At 41.2% G+C, this 21,332-nt stretch overlaps 1 protein-coding gene across 6 annotated transcripts in view; it reads right to left on the reverse strand.

Annotated features, from left to right (window-relative positions):
* LDB2 (LIM domain binding 2) overlaps nucleotides 1-17,771 on the reverse strand; it is a 221,922-nt gene extending 204,151 nt beyond the window's left edge. For all 6 annotated transcript variants that reach the window (XM_074148378.1, XM_074148374.1, XM_074148377.1 and 3 more), the window contains exon 1: nucleotides 17,511-17,771. In XM_074148378.1, coding sequence (XP_074004479.1) covers nucleotides 17,511-17,642 — 132 coding nt within the window. In that variant the 5' untranslated portion in view covers nucleotides 17,643-17,771. The remainder of the gene's footprint in view (nucleotides 1-17,510) is intronic.
* Nucleotides 17,772-21,332: the final 3,561 nt, after the last annotated feature.

Consider the following 21,332-nt stretch of genomic DNA (forward strand, 5'->3'; position numbering starts at 1 on the left):
ACTGGTTCTGATGTTGGCTCCAAAGATTTACTCAAAAACTGAACACAAAGCATGAATGATAGATAGGCTTCTCTAAGACATTTGTTCTGTTTTATTGTTTTCCTGTTGTGAACCACTGCACTTAAAATATGCAAGATGTCTAATGGAAGAACAGCTTTCCAGGCAAAGATATGACAGGACTGGGGAGCGAGTTGAGATGTAGTCTGTAAGGATGTGGTGCATGTTCCCAGTATGAGAAACAACTTGGGAACACAACGTGACAGAGGAGAGAAGAGGACACCAAAGGAGAGTTGAAGCAAGAGAACTTGCAAAAACTCAGACCCACTAACTGAAGGCATCGTTTGGAAGAACTTCAAAGCAATCTCTGACACTCTGCAGACATCACCATCTGCCACATATTTCTAAAGATTTGAGGTCTCAAGGGGCTACTTCCTGCAAGACATGAACATCTTCACAGAAGAGATTAGAGATACATCATGAACTATCTCATCCTGACCATTTATCATGATAAAGCTGCCAAGTGCATTAAATTTGCATAAAAGGATGTGGTCGCCTTTAATAAGCTACCTATTTCTTGATTTCTCAGTGACAAAAAATGAATTGAAACACATTTAGTAAGAGTGCTGCGACTAATCATTGAGCGAACAGTCTTTCACGGAATTGCTTCGCTACGATCTAGCTATAAGATTTTGTAAATGTGCTTTTTCATTCATAGCATAAGTTTAGGTTGTCAGCTATTACAACATTGTGCATCTTCCTAAATGAATGAGAAATGCCAATTTAAACTTGTAAAAAACCCAAATCTCTCTTACAATGTCACTTAAAAGGAAAAACCCACAGCATTAGTATTTTGAATGATAATCAGTGGTGGAATCATCTGTATTCATTGTAGTTCCCCATATCAGCAATGTAGGTTCTGGGTGAAACTTCAACTAATTTCACTTTTCTTTAAGTTTTTATGCTGACATGCCTAATGTTTTCATGTGTACATTGTGACAACACCCAGAGGGAAATCCTGAAGGATAATAAAATCCTTGTAATCAAGGGAACACTTGTTGATAAATAATATATTATCTTTTCACTGATTTATTACTTCAGTATAGTTCTTTAGATACATCCTAGGCAAGTTTTAAATGTAGCTCATGAAGGTAATAGAAGTTAACTAAGTAAATCAGCTTCACTACAGGCTATTATCTGATCTTGAAATTTCACATGAGGTCACAACAAATTTCAAAATGTCCTTTTAAAGACACTGTATGCTGCATCAGCAAAGCCTTCTGCTTTTACTGTTCCCTTTGGGTTAGTACTGTCTATAAAAATGGGTTTTAAACATTAGTTCTGTTCATGGTCAGTCAGACTGGTATATTTGCTGGCAAGTCACTTCTGAAAATCTTTCCTTTCCTAAAGCTTTCCTTTTTACCATTTACTGTATTATTCTCCTATTTCCCTGAATCCAAGAGTAAAGAATGGAAAATCGTGGTAGAACTCACTATGGGAAGCATACCTTGAACGCACCAATTATCTGCAAGTATGCATCCTTTTTCCTTCCTCTTCCCCCCCAAATGACATGGTTTCCAATTAATTATTTCCAAATATTGTGTTCAGAGTCTCCAGTAAAATCAGCAAGCCATAGACAAAATCCCAATTGTATTTTACAAGAGGGTTTCTGTGGGATGGAAGGCACTCGGCCTCAGCTACCCAGTAACGAGCTCCTCTTTGCACCAGCCACTATAAATAGGATTTACAATCTTCCTCCAAAATGCCTGTAATACTCTAGGTTAATACATGAGATCTCACCCCCTCTAGTGACTGGTCCCAGTGAGAATAGGATACAGTTACTTAACTGATAGTTAACACAAGCCTTTCCTTCAGCTTCTGCTGTGGAGAATCCCAGGTGCTGCGCGCCAGCGGGATGGCCATGCTGCCTGCGCTCGGCTGGAAGCTCCTACAGCTGGAGCCCTCTTCTCCTTCCCCAAGGGCCGGCTGCAAGTACTTGACTAACGAGAACAGCCTACCAGACTCTTCAGTTTAGAAATTAAACATATTGGCTGAAAGGGGAGCAAGGCAAAAAAAGGGTATTTACAGAGCCTGAAGTCTGGAAAATTTAGGCCTCAGCACAACAAGTTGCCTCGTTCAGACACGGCCGTTCCCCTCCAGGTGCGGGGCTGCCTTGTGGAAAACCATACAGCGCTCCAGCTCAGACCTCCGAAAAAGCCCAGTAGCAGTAGCGCCTGTTGCCCAAACGTCTGTCTTTAACAATAGATTTACAATCTGCCTGGTGCTGTGGTGACAGAGCACCTCAGAGGGTTCAATCCCCCCGTCCTGCGCCCCGCTCTCTCCGCGGGCTCCGGAGGTGAAGGGGATTAAGAGAGCTTGTGGAAACTCTGCCGACTTCTGACGAGGCCTGGTCTATGGGCCTAACAGCCTCCTTCCCCCTCCAAAAATATCACATGATCACAAAGGCAAGCTAATAATAATCATAAAAAAACAACGTCCTTCGGTGAGGGGATAATTTGAAAGTGCGGTAGTGAAAAAATGTCACTGCCACTGAAGAATCCAACAATGTTGCACCTCAAAGGCACGGTATACAGAACGCAGACAAATGCATCCGTGAAGCGTTTTCTGTGAGAAGCCACGTGAGAATTGAAGAGTCCGCTATCTTTGGGAAGAACCTGGCAAAGTCTTTCTATCACCGCAATAAATAAATAAACTGGCGTTCACCACATTCATCACCTTCCTTGCGATTCCTCTACAATTACATGGTGGGGTCCTGGCTTTCTAGCCCAAATCACTTTACTGTGCAACTGTTTGTGTTGTGAGAGCTTTCTTTAATGGATTCATGCTCAAAGCATAAAAGGCAAGCAGCGATATACGTTTCAATATTTAAAAGCATAAATAAAAAACTTAATAGATCCCAGATGTTTCATTTCCTCCAGCCTTTGTCAATGACTGAGTTGGTGCTGATGTAGATGATTTTTTTAAGATCAGTGGTCAGTTTGATGCTGAAAAAGGTTTAGATGTCTGGGAATTTCAAATACAATTCCTAGAAATAAATAAATCATTAAGTAGATGCAAGGGAGACAAGTATGAATGGAAGTGGCTGTTATTTTGCAAACATTTTATGGCCTGAAATGCACCCATAGGTTTTAAATGCAACTGAGTGTGAAGCAGACAGTAACATTTTGTCAACATATATAAAACCTTGTAGAGATAATGATTTCAATCTCATTTTCTTAGCAAAAGAAATCCAAAGGTTCATACAAATAAGAAACTGAAGGAATCCATACTTCAAGGTAGATATATGGTGCTGTTGCTGTTGAAGTTAATGAAGAATTTGCTATTTATTTCAGCAGAACTCAGATTTGCTAGCTGCATCTATTTTTCACTTATTAAAGCAGCAAGTTATCATTTATTATACCAAACAAATAAAGCACTATAAAGAAAGCCTATCTACAGAAAAAAGCTGCTGGTCCCAGTAACAGAGGCCATGCTGCCAACCACACAAGTTCACAACTGTAAGGAGTGGCTTGATTCTTTCACTCTGATTTTTACTGGGAGAAGTCCCTGGTCTCCTAAATGAAAGCAATCAGGGAGGTGGTGGCGGTGGGGAGGGGGGGTTGAAGCCCATATTTAGCTTGCACAGCCCCATGATGTGTGCACTTGACGTCATAAAAATGCTGTAAGTCTGCCAGGTCAGCAGCCACAAACCCCACATGCTGCCAGTGGCAGGCTGAGCAGACACTAAAAGGCTATGAATTTCATTTAATCGTCTCCTTTCCCCTTCCCGGTAAAGCAGGAGAGGCTAGCAGCTGCTGGAGAAAAACACTGAAAAATATTAACTATGAGTGTCCAGGATTTGGTTTTGATTGGTATTAAAACCAAGCAGTTGAAGAATAAAACTAATAAGAAATCTTGCAGAATTTGTTATTTATTAATACAACTAACAATGTAGGCTTCAGAGTCCACTTTCAAGGAGTGGAGAAGTTCAGCTAAACGATGTACTTCGTACAGCCTGCCAGATTTACCTACTATTCTGTTAATTTATGGGCCACCTATTTCTGCCCAGCTGAATTTCTGACTGAGAAAAACTTCACCACCTTTCTGCTATTTGTTTTGCTACACAATAGTCCTTAATAGTGAGTGCTGCTTGTTCTTAACCATGCTTTCTATTATACCTTTGGCATTTGTGAAATGGTAAGTGCAAACAGAATCTAAGCCCCTGAACACATGGTTTTAACACGTAGCCAACCATGGACAACACTTCAAAGCTGAATATACCCCTCTGGTCCTTTTAGGGTGCCTCAAATTCATCTCGAAGAATAAAGTCATCACCTAAAATTCCTAAATACATTAGAATAAGTAGGTTCCACAAAACAAATTTTTGCCAAACCAGCTTCAGCACCTTCTTCTAGCACCTTTTTATAGAGAGGGCCAAATGCTCCTTTCGTTGATGTAAACAGGAAAGCTTTGCATAGGATGAAGAGCTGCAGTTACAAGGTCAGGCTGAAACAAACCTAGGAAGCTTCTGATAGAGAAAAAGTTTTGTTTGGTTGGTTTTTTTAAATCACAACAGCGCCATTAGCCCACAAACTATGTTATTTGCAATCATGCATCTGTGTGCCATCAATCTCTGAGGACGGGAAAGACTGCTGGGCTGAGCTCTCAATTTATGTTTCTCAGTTGACTCTTATAATCACACTCAGTGTTCTCGAGCTTACTGCAGCTATTCTGGTAACAAAATTTGCACACCAGGTGGGTTTATCCAAGTTCCCATGGTCCTAATAGTTTCATATGCTTCCTAATAATCATCTTGAAAATTATATAGGTAATTGCGCTTCTAAAAAGCCACCTTCAGCAAAATTAGGAGAGTTCTTTCCTCTCAACAGGAAAAATATTTTAATAAAGTAACCAGTATACGCCTATAAAAAATGGTGAGAAAAAAACTATTGAAAAAAATCCACCCTTTTTTCATGCTGTCTTTAGATGCAGTGTTCAGCAAAGCCAAGGGAATTCTGGGGTCCACAGATGATGAAAGGTCCCAAAATAGGATGGGCACTGACTGAGCAGGACAACAATCCCTTGGTCCTGCAATACTGCGATCCGAATGAGGCATTAATATTCATATTCTAGACTGTGATTACAAAGCAGGCTCTAGCTCCTGCGCAGGGGTGGGCCCAACCCGGCAGAGGTGCAGCGAACTGCTTCGCTTCCTTATTGAAATTCAGTCCATCTAATTGATACCGCAGAAGGCAGGAGCATAATGAAATAGAGCAGAGATCGTTTCAGTAGTTTCACCCATCTGTGCTCTGCTGCTTCTCACCGGTGTATAACCCCGCACAGGACTCCACTCGTTCCAACTTCAGGCAGTCTCAGGAGCGATTTAAGTTTCTATAATATGGTAATCATTAAGATATTGCTATTAGATCACCATCCAGAAATGTGTCAAGACTGTGACTACCTTCATTTGCGTAACACCAAAAATGTTTTAGTTTTGCTTAAGGTAGGCCAGTTTCTTTCAAAATGACAATTTAAACAGCACCTTTCTCTCAGAACCAGAATAAAATATTTATAACTACCTCATTTATTTGCAAGTAAATACAGGTAATGTCTCTTAGAAAGCAAAATCCATTAGACACTGGGTAGTTTTGGTACTGTAAGTAGTCTCCAAAAGGCAACAGATGTGAGGATGGGGGAGGGGGGGAGCTGATTTTGTCTTTTTAATATTCAAAGTGGATCTGTTCTCACTGGCTAATTAAATCAGTAGAGTGCAAACAATAAAAGAAAAAATAAGTGTTGCTTTTCTTCCCTAGAACAACCTCTCCAGTTCATCTCAACTTATTTATTACAAGACTTTAAAATATTCCCTCCCCAAACCCTCATGAAATAAGATACATATTCCACAGCACCCATTCCCATTGAGAAGAATATGCTTTTCCTCTGGAACTTAAGATAAGGTAGTCTTTCCACCATTAAAAGAAAAGGGACTTGGAATGAGCTGCTTTGATTGACATGAAAACTACTGAAGAATCACACTAAAAAAGTAAAAGATTTAATAACAATATCAGATGTACAAATCAACCAGCAGAATGCTTCCCCAAAATATATTTGTACTTGCTTGGCAAAGCCAGTAGGTTTGCACGGGTGCGCTGAATTATTTGAGAAGTAACGAAATGTGTTAATAACATTAAGCAGTCATCTTCCAAGAACCTAGAGTATTATGGTATTTTCTACTCAGATGATTCTTTGTAGTGCATAAATACATGTAATATCAATTAAAACATTTTGATTTGTGAAATCAAAATGAATGTGGTATATTTAGACTTGGTTTTGAAAGTATTTTAAATACTACTGTCTACTTTTAGCCTTTAGTTAGTTACGGTACATAGCACAGTACTAAAAACAGGCTGCAGATACAGACCAGAACTCCACTGTGCTAGCATGGTATAAGAATAGAGAAGGTGGTCCCAGCCCCAAGAATCTTATTATAGATTTAATGATACACATCATGAAGACAGGCTTATGTATGAGCATCAGTAGCCACCTAACTTTAAACGCATAGATCTCACCCAAGGATCAAAATACTTATGCATGAAATAAGGTAGATTCCATCCCTTGAGCCCGGCTTCTGCTTCCCACACCAGCAAGTTCAGGCATGTGTGTCTACGTATTATGTTTAAGTGACAGCACTGTGGACGTCCTTGAAGATAAGGGAAAACAGAGGGATGCAGACCCCTTGCATCATAAGGGAGGGTATTCAGCAGTAAATCAGTATTTTGCAACAGAAGGCAACCATTTCAGCCAAGTTGTTGCCAAGTTTTTGAAAGCATCAGAGCCAAGGAGAGTGTTACAGGCCATAATGCATGAGTTTACAGGAAAACTCCTCTCGAATGCTCAGGACCATCAGGGAAGAAAACGTGGACATGTTTGTTTGAAGACTTCACAAGTAACAATTAAGAGACTAGTGTCAGGTCCTGTGAGGTCCTGAACCTTTATACATGCAGAGTTCCTTCTCATCTCCATGTGTTATCGGCCCAGCTTTAAGTGTACTGAGAATTTCTCAGCAAAATACAGCTTCCTTGCAGTTAAAGAATTATCCACAGCTGAAACACTGATCTATGTAACCCCAAATTCAGGGGTTTATGGAGTTGCATGCCCATTGCCAAATGCTTACTATGTTTTAGTTGCTTTTAACTCTGCTACCGTCTGAACATATTCAGCACCAAAAAGTACTTTACTCCCTTCAAGCGTTATTTTGGTTAACCAAATTAATGGTTGCAAACAAATAAAATATTTACTCTGTACTGCAGCCAAAACAGTGCTTCTTTATGTAATTTGAATGATGAGCAAACACCAGAGCACTGGAGATAATAGCAGCAGGTCAGACTTAGCGAAATGATGCCCCCATCTCCTGACACTTCACAGTAAAATACATAATATAAGGACCCCAAGCAGAAATGAGCCCACTGCCACCTCATTTACCGCTATCTCGAAGACATAGTCAAGTAAACCTTCGAAGAGATTTCTGTTGATAGTGGTAGGAGAGGGGATTTATCAACACCCATTAACCTCTGGATTTTACCTGTTAAGTTTTCTAAAAGATGCTTGTGCTGCTTCGTAAGCCACAAGGTGTCACAGTGGCTCAACTGGTAGGATTCTTGTCAGTCTAGACACGCAGGTTGTGGCTTCAGGTTACATACCAGCGCGAACACTGCTCTGTGCCGGGAAGTCTGTGCGATGCTGTGTATTCCGAAGTGCAGCCCTTTGGATGGAACAATCAGTCAAGGTGGAACTCGGCTGCTTCAGGATGCTCTTGATGAGGGTGTTAAATAATCTTACAGCACCGTCGGGGAAGAGACGTACTTGGTGCGCTGGCATCTTGACCGATCTTTTTACTTTGCATTATTAACCCTGACAAGGTGTTAAGAGGTACTGAAAAGAGCTGAGCTAATCGTTCACATCAAATAATAGATGTTATGAATTCCACTTCATTCTACCCAGAGTTTCTAGGAATTAATAACAATTTATTTGAATGTATTAATTATTAAATTTTAAGACATATTTTTGCTCATCTTTCATAACAAGGAGGTGCTGTAAGCATGTAACATTCTGCTGAGACTATATGCTGTGATTGGTCATACATTGTGTATTACTGTTTCGCATCCTTGACTGGATGAGCACAGATGGAGCTAGAGCCTAAAACGCCAGGAAGCTTTGAATTTTTTTCACCAATTGTTTCTTATTACATTTTCCTAAAGTAAGTGTATGGTAAGCAGCAACCTGTTCCATGAAAAAAAATATGCATGTACATCATATTTACTGACTTCTAATTTTCCTGTTGCCACCAGTCACTGCCATTAACTTGCTTTACATTCATACAGCAGTCAGTCCTCACTGCGAAGCAGTCAGAGATTCTTCTCTGGTGTATTTAATTTCTAAGTATCATGGTTCTATCCAGGAGGTTTTGGAAACTCAAAACAGGAAATGCGTCTCCACTTAGCCCGTATAAAATAAGCTACTTCTTTCCAGAATGCTTAACAAATTGAAATTTGCATTCTGCAATTATTTGTAAGAATAAAACTCCATTGATCAACCATTCACAGAAACGCATAAAGAGCACGAGCGTAGCCAAAGCAAATTCACTGTTAAACTCGAGTGAATAGTCATGGAAATTTTGCGTGTAGTATTTGTTGCACTCAGGTAATGAACCTTTACCCAGAGTGTTGGCTTTTCATGTCCCATTATTCATGCCAACACATTCATTAAAGTGGGCCTCTGCTTTTTAACATAATCAGCAATGTGCATAGGTGTGGCCTTCAAAGAGTTATTACCACAGTTTACAGGCATGCTCTTCGTAAATACAAGCAGAACTCCCGTCAGCGCAAAATGCCAAGCTTCCCACAAAACATATGGTAATTTTTGCTCTGTAAAATGGATAGATGCGCTATATAATGCATAATTGCAGCACATTATATCTGAACTTCTAATTGCTTCAAATGATACTTCAAATCACATCAACAACATTATTACCTAATTACCCTAAGGGTTAACTGATACTCCAGTGATTAAGTCTAGGTAGAAGTGACAGAGCTATTGTATTGCCTTCATCCGCTACAGCAAGTGGTATGGTTGCAAATGGCCATATAGAAGCTATGTCCCGTCAATGTTTTTAGCATCTTCGTATGGTGAAGAAGAAAAGTGAGGAAATGCTGGCCGAGTGTCAAAAGGAGGGATGGTCCCGCAAGATGCTGAACAACTTCAACATGAAGAATCTTCATTTGCTCTAAAGGAATTATTTTACAGCAGTTCTTTTAATTTCTGGTCACAATGATATTGTGATGCAAAATGGAGCAGCATGGCAACATTTTTGGTACTTGAAGTGGATATAAGGATTATGGAAGATGGTGACACTGATATGAAAAGGCAAGTTACGATCAGAATATGGGGGGTGGAGTAAAACAGACACTTGTAGGCCTTTTTCCACTGCCTCATAACCCACTTGTGAGGCTTTTGTAAACTGCACGAAGACAACAGCATTCTAGATGCAGGGCATTTCACATTCTTTTTGTTCAGCTGTAAAATAATATCCTGGTTGCAAACTTAGTTTCATGCCTGCCTTGCCAATGTCACCTGAAGCTGGAGGATCTCTAGTCCACAGAAGAGGAGATGGTTAGGAATGCTGGTGCTGCTGACTGCCTTCCTGAGGGATGGAGCACAGTGAGGGTGTTTCAGCCTAAACAACTAAAAAGTTTCACTCTGCTTTCTTGTTTTCTGAGCATTTTCATGTCTCCATGTGACTACTGTATTTAAAGAGCTAGAATATTTATTTCTGTATAATGCGGTCATTAATATTTCAGAAATCTCTTTGTAACCTGCTCTAGGACAGATGTCAACTCTTTCTTTCATACAATCTTCTGCTAATGGCTGAAGCAAAACTACACAACTGGAACAAGAATCACAATAAGGTACATGAAATACTTTAAATGTGCAATGTACTGGAAGTCATAATTTTCTCAATTTACTACTTTAGAAACCAACCTAATAAAAATGCAGTTAGCAAAAGCAAATGTTTGAAAGTCCAAGAGAAAAGTAAAAGTAGTGTGCTGCACAGGCGATGTAAGACTGCACATAATAATAGTCAAACAGGGACAGTTGTTTTTCCCCAGGTTTTTAGTTTTTGACGAATGAGCACAGTTGATCTATGTTTAGGTCTATTCTTGCATCTGCCTTAATCAGGCGTTCCCAGATATGATGATTTTTATACACACATAATGTTTAATTTGCCCTCTGAATGCAACAGATAAGGTCATCCAAACAGCCTGTACAATTCTTCTGGGTCATGCAGGATGCTCTAGTCTGCAACTAGCAGTTGTGTAAAATGGACAGAATCTGGACAGATATTGAATCTGCTGTACCTGAGTAATCTGATAGCAAAAGTATACCCAGAGATTGTATTTCCCCCTTCCCTTTTTAAACATACACACAAATGGTACAGACAGATTTGAATGTTTCTGTGCAGCTAACTAGGCTTGGCAAGCTGACTCTGTGGCTTAGAATCAGGAAAGACGGATAGCAGGTATTGCAGATCATGCCTGATAGATATTACAGCAATGTTCTATTTATTAATTGTTTGGAAGGATGCAAAGACCTAACTATTTAGTTTGGAGATAACCAGGCAGTAGATTTGAAGTACATATAGAAACCTACGTAAAGTTATGGCTTTACTGTGTCAGTTGTGAGTTTGTGACTCTGTCCTCACCAAGTACCCGGATGTGAAAATTGACAACAGAAGACCTTAGGGAGAGGTTCTAGTTTGATAATTATATTTTGGCTGTAGTTATCAAGAGTTATTCATAAAGAAGAAGTCTACTATGCTCAAGACTCAGGCTTCAAGTCTGTATGATGCAGACAGGAACACCACCCTGGCCAAGAGCTTCATCATGATTATGTCTTCTTGACAATGGTGTATAAACAGTAAGGTGGTGCCAAGGCAACCTAAATTTATGGAGAGGACAGCATACTCATGTAAAATTTATGGCCTTTGCAAAGCCTCTACACTACCAACACTCTTTAGCCCTGAAGAGGTGATAGGTTTAGAAAGCCACCAAATCCTAGTTCACATTTAGTCTTGCAAAGGTCTCATTTTCCAGGTCAGTGATTTTCACTAGCCACATAAGGCACAAAAGTGCCAGAGTTGTCTCTGGAAGCACTGTGTTCCCATACTGAAGTTTACAGTCCACAGGTGGTTCTAGTTGATCCCCAGCTACCTCAGCAGTACCAAGTGTGCTATTCAGCTTAGATTAGTAATTTACAGGCTTTAGTTTTGAAGGGCATGGCTGTTCACCACAATGTAATAGAAACAGAAACGGTATTCTGACCTTAAAGCACTTTTCCTCTGAAATTCTAACAGTGACCAAACACAGAAAGAATGTACTGGGGGAAAGAAAGACATAAGTCTACGGAGAAGATATTGGCCAGGGGTTCGGGAAGGTTTCTTTCACTACTATTTTTGCCTAATAAATAAGACCACTGAGACCTGGCCAACAGGCCCTGCCCTACCACAGTCTTTTTTGGAGACTAATCATCAGCCACTTTGGGGCAACCCTCTGAGGCTTTAGGTAGCCCAGAAACAACTTTTGGAAAAGAGCACACAGCAAAACTGAGGATATATGCTGGCCTGTTTACACAGTACAGTGCAGGAAAGAAAGCTCTTCTTGGGGAGGAAGCAACCGAACAAAGTATCGGCATGGTTGGAATGCCTGTTTACAGCAGATATGCAACTTTTGGCAAAAAGATACAAAAAAAATACCATTTGAAGTGAGGAGTCCAGCTAAAAATATTGCAATGAGTTTAGTAATCTACCCATACCCTTTTTCTGTAAACAAAGAAAGTGTATATACCAAAAACAAATGATTTTTTTTTGTTATCTGATCTTGCAATCCTACTGGAGGCAAAACTCCAGCTTAAATAAGAGCGCAGGACTGGGCCCTTGTTATGATCTCTATTTTGTTCCTTCTCACCATCCAGAGGCTTCTATTTTTGAGACTGGATCTGCATAGTAAATCTTGTTTACATCAGGGAAAGAGTGAGTTTAAGGGGGTTTTTGAAGTGGATTTGTGGTTTAAAGAGTAAAGAACGAAAAAGAGAAAAGGAAGGGTTGAAAAGGCTTCTTTATAGAAAATAATCTAGTAAGCTTCAGAGCGACTTGCAGAGGAGATCCATTTTTACACTTTCACACTGACTCTCTCTCCCCCCTCACCCGCCCCTGCCCCCAAAAGCTCCCTGTTCTTATACGTGCAGTTTATATTCTATATTAGAACTTTAGGTGGGGGGGGGGTGGGGGGGTGGAAGCAGCAAGACATCCCTGGAAGCTAAGGATCAGCATGGAAAGGAAGTAGAGTCTTTTTTTTTCTCCCCCAGCCTCATAAGAATTGTTAGTTTGTAACAATTTTAATTGAAAACAGCTGCAACTGAAATTTTCAAAAGGGATGAAACAACTATATGAAATAAAAGACAATCAGTAAACTAAGAGCCCTGAATCCATTCTGAAGTCAGTGTCTGCCTAAAGAAGTTCAAGGGTTTTCTTTTAAAACTGACCCTTTAGTTTCAGCAAAGCATGGTTTCTAAATACTCTTTTAAAAACTCATGTTCCTAGATTTGCTAAGTATTAGTATATTTGTGGGTGAGAGAATATTTCCTCAAAAATACTTTGAGACAGAAGTTTATGTGATTTCCCCTCAACAAAACAAACTCATTGGACAAACTCAGACTTATGTACACATTATGAGAGGTCTGTTTGCGATACTAAGTTGCTATGTGAACAAATGTGATGTCACAACATAGATTTTTATGACTAATCTATTAAAAATGCATCAGGAAGAAGAAAAAAAGATTATTTCATCAGATAGCAATGTGAGGAAGTAAAATAAGAGACTTCCATTGAACTGTAGAAATTTTGTTTTGCTTTAATTTGCTTTGCTTTAAATATTTGGTTGAATATGAACGCCTGTATAAGCTTCCAGTTCATTTAGTAGCTTTTACATAATCATAACATCTTCCTTTATTTTCCTTTTAATTTTCTTTACATTTTCTTCCATCATGAAATCTCTACTTTTGTGAAATGCACTATACATTTTAATAGGAGTTTAATATGATTTGATTAAGCCGATTGTCTTTAAAACAAATACGCTACTAATCAAGTTCTCTAGTCATCCTTAAAACACTGCTCTCTTAGCCAGAAGCAAAGCTGTGTTTTGCATATAATGGTGATGTAAAGCATAAACCTCTTGTAGTGAGAGAGAGATACAGGTGAATTTGATATATTATGATACGCAAAAGTTCCAACAATATAGGGGACTAAATAAACAAGTGAAAGGCTTGATACATTTCTTTGATTATTGGCAATAAAGCAACGCCTCAAACTTTAAACTGTCGGCAACTGTAAGCGATCTATCCGCAGCGCACTACAATGTTACTGAAAAATAATTATATACAAGATAGAATCACCTTTTGTTTTCTTTTAAGTGTGAGCAATTTCAAATGAATAAAAATTAGAACAGAAAGGGATTTACAACATCAAAGTGGAAAAGAGGCTTTTTTTAAACACTGAGTTTTATGAAAAACAAGAAAATATTTAAGCTAATTTACCTACGTTGTGTATTGCGAGCTGGAACTTTAGAAACTGCTGACTGTGCCACAACAGGATTGCTTTCTTGAAACGTTAAACTAACACAGATATAAAAATATTAAGATAAACTGAGTGAATGGTAATGAAATCCTTAAAACCACACACAGAGCAAGGAAACAGCTGCATATTGGTTAACCGGAAAGTTAATCAGCTATGATAGAAGTAAATAAGATTTATCTTTATATCTGCCAGAGATTATTAAACATTTAAATATTCATTTTACTTCTTTCAGTCAGGATTGTTGATGCATTACAAAATGGCACTAGGTGCTCCCAAAGTATTATTAAGAAAGCACATATTAATTGCCATTTGGAAAAAAAGTATTACCTGATTAGATTTCTTTGAACAACTTTTAAGGAAGGTAAGGTGTTCCTGTACGCTAGTTGGTAACTCAGACTCCCTAATTTACTTTAGATCACATAAGAATTAGCTAGGTGGTGGATTTTTGCCAGTACTTACATCATAAAACCACCCCCTGCCTGGGTGTGATTGGAATTCTTCGCCTAAGACTGACCCTGCATGTAAAAAGGCAGTTGTAGGTTCTGCCTGAGGTGCCCATAAAGTTGTTAGAAGTTTGGAGAGCAAAAGTTTGCACTTCTCGCACAGGCTAGAGCTGCTAATTCTTTACTTTCATGACTACCATTTCTTCCTAAAGAAAACAAGAACAACAAAGATAGCCATGCTGCATCTAAATGACCTTTATTTATCACTCTGTACTTCGTCTGCTTAACATACTGAGCACATCGTTCACACCGACTGCTTTTCCCTTCTACCCAAGGCTGACACAAACCAAGCAGTGGGTTTCTCTGGGAGGCTCCCCAAGCGCAGAGTCACTTTGAGGACACTTCTACCTCCCCCAACGTACCGTAGGCTCTACTGCTGGGGTAGCAGGAGTAGAAATGGCATTTACTGGTGGATTCCCTAATGGTGTCTCTAGCAGCCCATTGCTTTTTTTGAATCAATCATCACCTACCTGCAAGCTCCAGGAAGCAGCTACAGGAATTCACTACAAAGGTGGGCTCTACCGATGGAGGGGAGAAAACATAGACATGACCTACAGATACTCCTTTTCACAGGCTCTCCATCCATCCTCTGTAAAAATTAATTAAATTATGTATGTTTTGCTCTGCCTTGGAACTTCCACCACTGCAAGGGACAGCAGAAAATCTGACTTTAAAAGATTATTAAGAACATTTTTATTTTGTAGGAAAACAGGAAAATCACGAAGGCTTTCCAAGGATACGTTTGGGATAAAAGCTGTAGGTTCCCATTTTTTAACACATCCTCACTTGCCACCGGCTCTCTCCAGAAGTTGGGTCCAAGTGGAATCTGCCAGCTTGCTACCCCCAGTCTTTTGGAGAGTTTCTTTGTAATTCCTTTTCCCTTAAGCTGCTTTACTTGTGCTCACCTACCCCCTGGGGCTCACAGAGTACAAGCAGCCTCCTTCAGAGACCAGTGCCTACGTTATTCCAAAGGCTGCCGGAAGAGAAATGTTCATGCAGCAAGCCTGTATCACCCACAGCACAAGCACATTCCTTCCATGACATACAGGGCTCCATCGGTCTGGATTCAAAAAAATTCAGAGCTAGTTAGACATGCTCCAGAATCCCTCAGCTACCAATCCCAAACATGCTTGGAAGTGCATAAAATTAATGTGAAACTTCCACTCCCAACCTGCCCCAGAAGCCAGCACGAGTCTTTACAAGCTGCACACACCTAGTCACTCTCAGTGTCCCAGGAAACTAATTATTTTATAATTATTATTATTATTATTAAGGAAGGTGTTTTAATTGGAGAATGAATGAGATGAGCTGAAGCTAGCTAGAAAATACATCTCAACAAACAACGCTTACAGCACAGAGCTCGGAAATTAAAAAAACCAGAGAACCAGAATGTAAACACTGAACAATCACAAGGCAAAAGTATTTTTACACTGAGCAAATAAGAGAAATGCTGGAGCATAAGGCCTTCATTAACTAAGCGCTGTCTGTCAAAGTAAAATGCTGCTGAAACCCATGGCAGTACTAGCAAGGAAGAGTAGGTTATCGCTTTTTGCCCACAACAATCCATGTGAATGTGCACAGCAAAAACTGCAATTAAAGGCGCTGAAGTCTAACTCGGCACATCTCAGCAACGCAGGAGGGGGAAGCTGTTTCACAAGTCCCTCAAAAACTTTTCCAGTGTAACACTCGTAAAGGAGCTGCAGTCAGAAACTGGTCAATTATTAAATGTGCCACTAAAATAATATGTAAAAAGGATAAATTAGCACTGACAGCTTTTCAGAACACCTTATATATAGAACCCTGAAAGAATCACTTAATGATACATGTTTCTTCTTTTCACTTGAAAAAGTCTAGAAATTACTACATTAATACGTACAGGAATGTGAGGAACAGAGTTGCAAGAGACTGACAAATAAACAGTAGCAAATAAACCTCCCAAACCTCCTCGTTCTCTCTAAAAGGCAGTGACCCTCTGCAACCAACAGCTTGGGGCAAAACTGACAAACAGTTGCCATGATTTTGGGAGCAATGAGCTGCTTGGAGTTTTTAGCCAGCACGAAGTGTATTTACCAATTACTCCACAGCAATGTTTTAAGATTATCAGTGATAACAGTGTTAGAAAAGCAGTTACCCCGTAGCGGTTACCCAATCAGAAAGCAGGTCACATCTCGTTAGCTGTATCATATACATTAAACGTCACAGATTCTCCATGGCTTAGCTGACAATTCAGGCATGTGTGTTTATTTCATGATAACCTCATGTTCTCTTAAAGAATTATAGTACAACAAACAGATCAGGCTGAGATCCTTTACCGTGCTTCATGGCACCACTCTGGCAGATACTTGCCTCTGTATAAAGCCATTCACCATAAAAGATTCATACTTTTTAGAAGTGTTTTCAGGGCACCACTAGTAAACTACTATGAAAAAAATTGCAGCACCAAGACTGTTTGCTGCACAAGCACAGACACATGGGCAGGAATGCAGCCTGATTCAGTCCACACAGTTTTCACTTCAACAGACTAAAAAGTGTGCTTTATTTAATCACCTAAATACCAAGATGCAGCCTCCGCTATGTTTTTGTCTGTAAGTGACAAAAGTATTTCCCCTTCCCATTCAGCATATTCTTTGTGGCGGCTGATCTGGGTGTAGAAGCCAGGCTGTATAAACCACTAACAGATTATACAAAGCATAACCAACAGTGAATGTAGTTTACATTATTGGGTACTTTTGACAGCTATATGATAAAGTCGTGAACCCATCATCTCTCCGGCTAAAAGCAACTGCATTCTAAACGTAAACATGAATTTCTCTTGTCGGTCGTCTCGAACATGTGTTCTTTAAGTGCAGCCTAGGAATAAGTTTTTAAAACTCCGCTCCTGATTTCTGTTATCATTCATTTTTAATTTTAACGAGTTTACAAAACAAAACCAGAGAAAGGTTCGTCTCTCCCCCTAAACCTGCAACATTTCTGGGTTAGTTTTGTGCAAAAGCTCAAGCGATACCTTGCAATATTACAGCTGCAAATGCCAGCAGGACAGATCCTGAGCAAACAACACACTGAGGCAAAGAAATTTTACTGAGACCAGCATTACAATCAATCCTGAAGTGCTGTACTGTAATTTCGAGATTTCAGCCTAAACCGGTATCTCCTCAAAGAGTTGCTCTGCGTGGAAACATAATGAGGGATTACCCAATTAAACTACTAAATTAATTAGGGTTCGTGCCTGCATATACTGTACTGTCTAGTGGGACGCTTCAGCTGGAATTCGGGCTGAAACCTACCACGGTCCATGCACAGGAAAACAAGGCTGAGGGACTTACCTCCGTCCGCGACTGCAGCCTCTTGTTCATTTCATATATTCGGTACTCTGGTTGCACCATGTATGGTGTGTGTCTCCTATAAAATGGGCCAAAAGGAGAAGAATAGAAAGGGTCATGTGGTGTGCTGGACATCTTGCCTGCGTGCAGAGATTCAAGCTACACAGAGTATCATCAACATCCATACAGAGCACATGGGCTGGGTGTTCTTCACAGTACAAAGTAGCAGCGCGCACACACACACACATCCAGGCTGCACGCACTGGCTGGGAACTGCTGTGGGAGCCCTCTATAGCAGGAGACGGGAGGGGGGGGGGGGGGGGGGGGGGGAACGGGGAGATTGGAGGGGGGGGAGAGAGGGAGCGGGAGCGCACAGGCTCCAGAGAGGGAGAGGGAGTGAGAGAGAGAGAGAGAGGCTGGATAGCTTCAGGCACCACCGCTCCTTTTTAAAGCTGCAGTTTCTGGAGGGGTCATTTCCTGTCCACGCTGTGGACGAGTTCAAAAATATAATTTTCCTCTCCGCCTGACAGAGGTCTAAGGTTTGGGTTTAATTTTTCCCAGCCAGGACCCCTCAGGAACCTGGCAGCAAGGCTTGTTAGCATATAGGTGGTTTAAAAGCTGCCTGAGCCAATCACCCTCTGCGAGGAGCACGCTTGGGTAATGTCAGAAATGTGATTACTACAAAATACATAAACACAGGCCACGACAATCCCCGCCGCTTGCAGCTGGTGATTCACCCGCGCCCAGACGCTTCCCTCCAGCGCAGCTCTGCCCGCTCCCAGCGGCTGCGCTGGGCTAGCCCGCCTTCGGCAGCGCTCGCCACCCCGGCGGTGCCTTTTTTTTTTTTTGGGGGGGGGGGTGGGGGATGAGGGAAGGGGGAAGGTTTGCACCTCACATCACCACTTTGTTGGGGGGGGGGACACACGACGAGAGGGAGGGCGACCCTGCCGCCGCACCAGGGGCGGGATGGCCGGGAAGCCTCGCACAAAGAAATAACCTCCGTACACCGCGCTTGGCACAATGGAGAGCAGTCAGATGCTAATAACAGAAACCTCCGGGAAAAATGAAAAAAAAAAAAAAACAAAACCACAAACCGGGTAGGAGAAGGAGCTCCCCCCCCCATCCCACCCCCCGAATAACTGCTGGCCATCCCGTTCGGCGGGGGCGCGGGGTAAATAAATGTTTAAAAAGCAGCTATCCGGCTTGAAGGTGGCGGCAGCTAGGTGGGAGACTGGTCCCTGTGCTCAGGATCATTCCTCTGCACAAACCCAGTAGTGCATTTAGAGTACATTGCTCTAAAGACACCTAAAATCGGGGAGGGAGGGGAGCGGAGGTAGGGAACAGGAGGGCAAAGGGGAGGCAATCACCCTTTGGCGTTGAAGGATGAACTTTATCTGTTGAATCATACTTGCAGGAAAGTGCTGGGAGCGGATACCACGTGAACAAAAAAGTCCTCAAAATATAGAGGAAACAAAATGGGCTCATCTGCTACATGGGAAAGTGCAAGGTTTAAGCGGGGAGCCTTCAAATTACCTGTACAAAAAAGCCCTTGAAGCACAGACTGTGTCTTTTATACACAGCTGTAAAGTATCAGGCGTTATTTACAGTACTGAATAAATGTAAAAACAACAATAAACAGCGCTGAATTAATCTCTCATGTAAATTCATTCAAGCAAATGGAACCACTCTAGGAACAGATTTAGTTAACTAATATGATTAAGAGAATAACAATCAGCTGCAGTCACAGCGGTTCTCAGCCAGGGTGCTTTGCGGGAACATTGCGGGATCGCTCATTTCACAGATGGGGAAATCAAGGCACGCGCCATTACGTTTTCTAAATTTATGTAATAATCCTGACAAATATTTGAGCATGATATGGCTTCACCCACTGCCAAAAAATTAATTTGAATCCAACTGAATGTAGGAATATTTTAAGACGTTTGAAAAATTTCAGTTTTCACTGGCATTTGGCTAAATCTGTAAAATCTGAGTTATCTTTTCAGGATAAAATGCAAAAGTTCACCGTTTTATTCTACTGACCGCTAATCTGGATCACAATTTATCTTTGATGTACTGGTCGCTGTTTAGCAGAACTATTTCTGTAGGCTCTTGTGGAATAACAGTTTCCATAAGAAGTGACGTATTGAGCTGTTTTATAGACTTCCCACAGCTTCTGTCACTAAACACAGAGCCAACAGATAATGCATGGGGTATTTCACTTCTCTCTTTAAATGCTCCCCAGCTATCTAGCAATGCTACGCTGTCGCTCCAGTACCATCACAGGAGATGCTGAGTTTAATAAACAGCATGTACAATTTTGGCTCAATAGTGCTGCAGTGACAGTGCTCTGCCAGGGTTCACTGGCCACACAAGAACCCTTGAACATGGCTACGTACCGAGGAGAAAACTTCCCTGCGTCTACCTTGTACTCTTAATAGATCCCAGCAAGGCTACCTTAAAGCCTAAAACCAAAATGATCAGAAAAATTACAGAGTTACAGCACTAATAGACACAATTTTTATGGCTGAAGTACCACCTACTTAAATAAATGTCAAAAAAAAATTATAAATCAACCCACCAAACTCTGGATTTTTACTTTGTTTACAAAGCAAATCCAAAGAAACATATTTGCCCAAGAAGGAACACGCTGCTTTTTCTAATTAAAATGGTTGAATTTTGCATAGCTTGAAAACTGTATGTGTTTTAAGGACTTTTTGAGTAGGCTAAAATTCACTGTTTCAAGAAGTTAAACATGGCGATAAAATTAATATTTTTCATTTTGGCTACTGGTGGGGGGAAAGGCAGAGGTTGCTTTAAAATTAAAAGAAAAAAAGACAAATTCGGAGTACTGAAAGTGCATGAACAGTGGGATTTGCTTTCATGATTGGGAACCCCAGATACTCCCCCTACACCCCATAGAAGAGCTGCTGTGTACGGGTCTAGCGTAAAGCAAAAATATGCAGCGGTATTTTAATAATTCCCATTGATTAACTGGCAAATTATCACACACCTACAGCCCACCGGCAAGAACCGAGTCCCAGGGTAGGAACCTGCTAATTACAGGCTCCAGCAGCACTTCCAGTTGCCTGTTATCATCTAGACCAGCATGATGTGCAGAACAGAAAAACAGAAGGTAGAATCAAAGGAAAATAAAGTTACAGGGATCCTGACAGTGTCATCTCGAATCCCACTTGGATCTGCCGCCTTTAAAGTTCCCTGTGCTCTCTGGGAATGAGGGTTAGGGGGCGTGCAGCTGGCCCTGCTGCTGCAGCCCCTGGGCTGCCCCAAATCCCTGGACCACTGGCACCAAGCTGCTACCCAAAGCAGCTCCGGGGTCAAAGGCAAACATCTGGCTTAAGATTTAGGACAATCGATAAGTTCCTTAATCCGGAAAATGAGTTTAATGTGAGCAGAGGAAAAGAGAGGTGGAGGAAAACAAGAGGAAGGGACTAGTTAGTCTTCCCTAATCTGAAAATGAGTGTATTCCTGCGCCTGCGTATGCACAAACATGAGAAAACAGCGTGTGCAGAGTTGCATTTGCACGGGGGTATGCAGGTGGGAATAGCGCTGCACCTCAAAGCAGAGAGCCTTACCCCACCGCTCAGAGCCCAGAAAGGAAGGACAGTGACACCACCGGGGTTACCCAGTCCTCAAATCTCTGCACCTCCTAGAGTCACCCAGCCCGGCGTGGGTGCTGCACCCACGCACGAGGGGCGGCACGGCAGAGCAGAGGGGCTCTGGGATGCGGGCCTGCAATTCCCACCAAGGAAGGGGGGCTGGGTAAGAGAAGGGTGCCGTCAGACCCCACCAGCAGAGGCAGAGCCA

Source organism: Numenius arquata, chromosome 5 (genome assembly GCF_964106895.1).
Source record: "Numenius arquata chromosome 5, bNumArq3.hap1.1, whole genome shotgun sequence".
NCBI classification, from domain to species: domain Eukaryota; kingdom Metazoa; phylum Chordata; class Aves; order Charadriiformes; family Scolopacidae; genus Numenius; species Numenius arquata.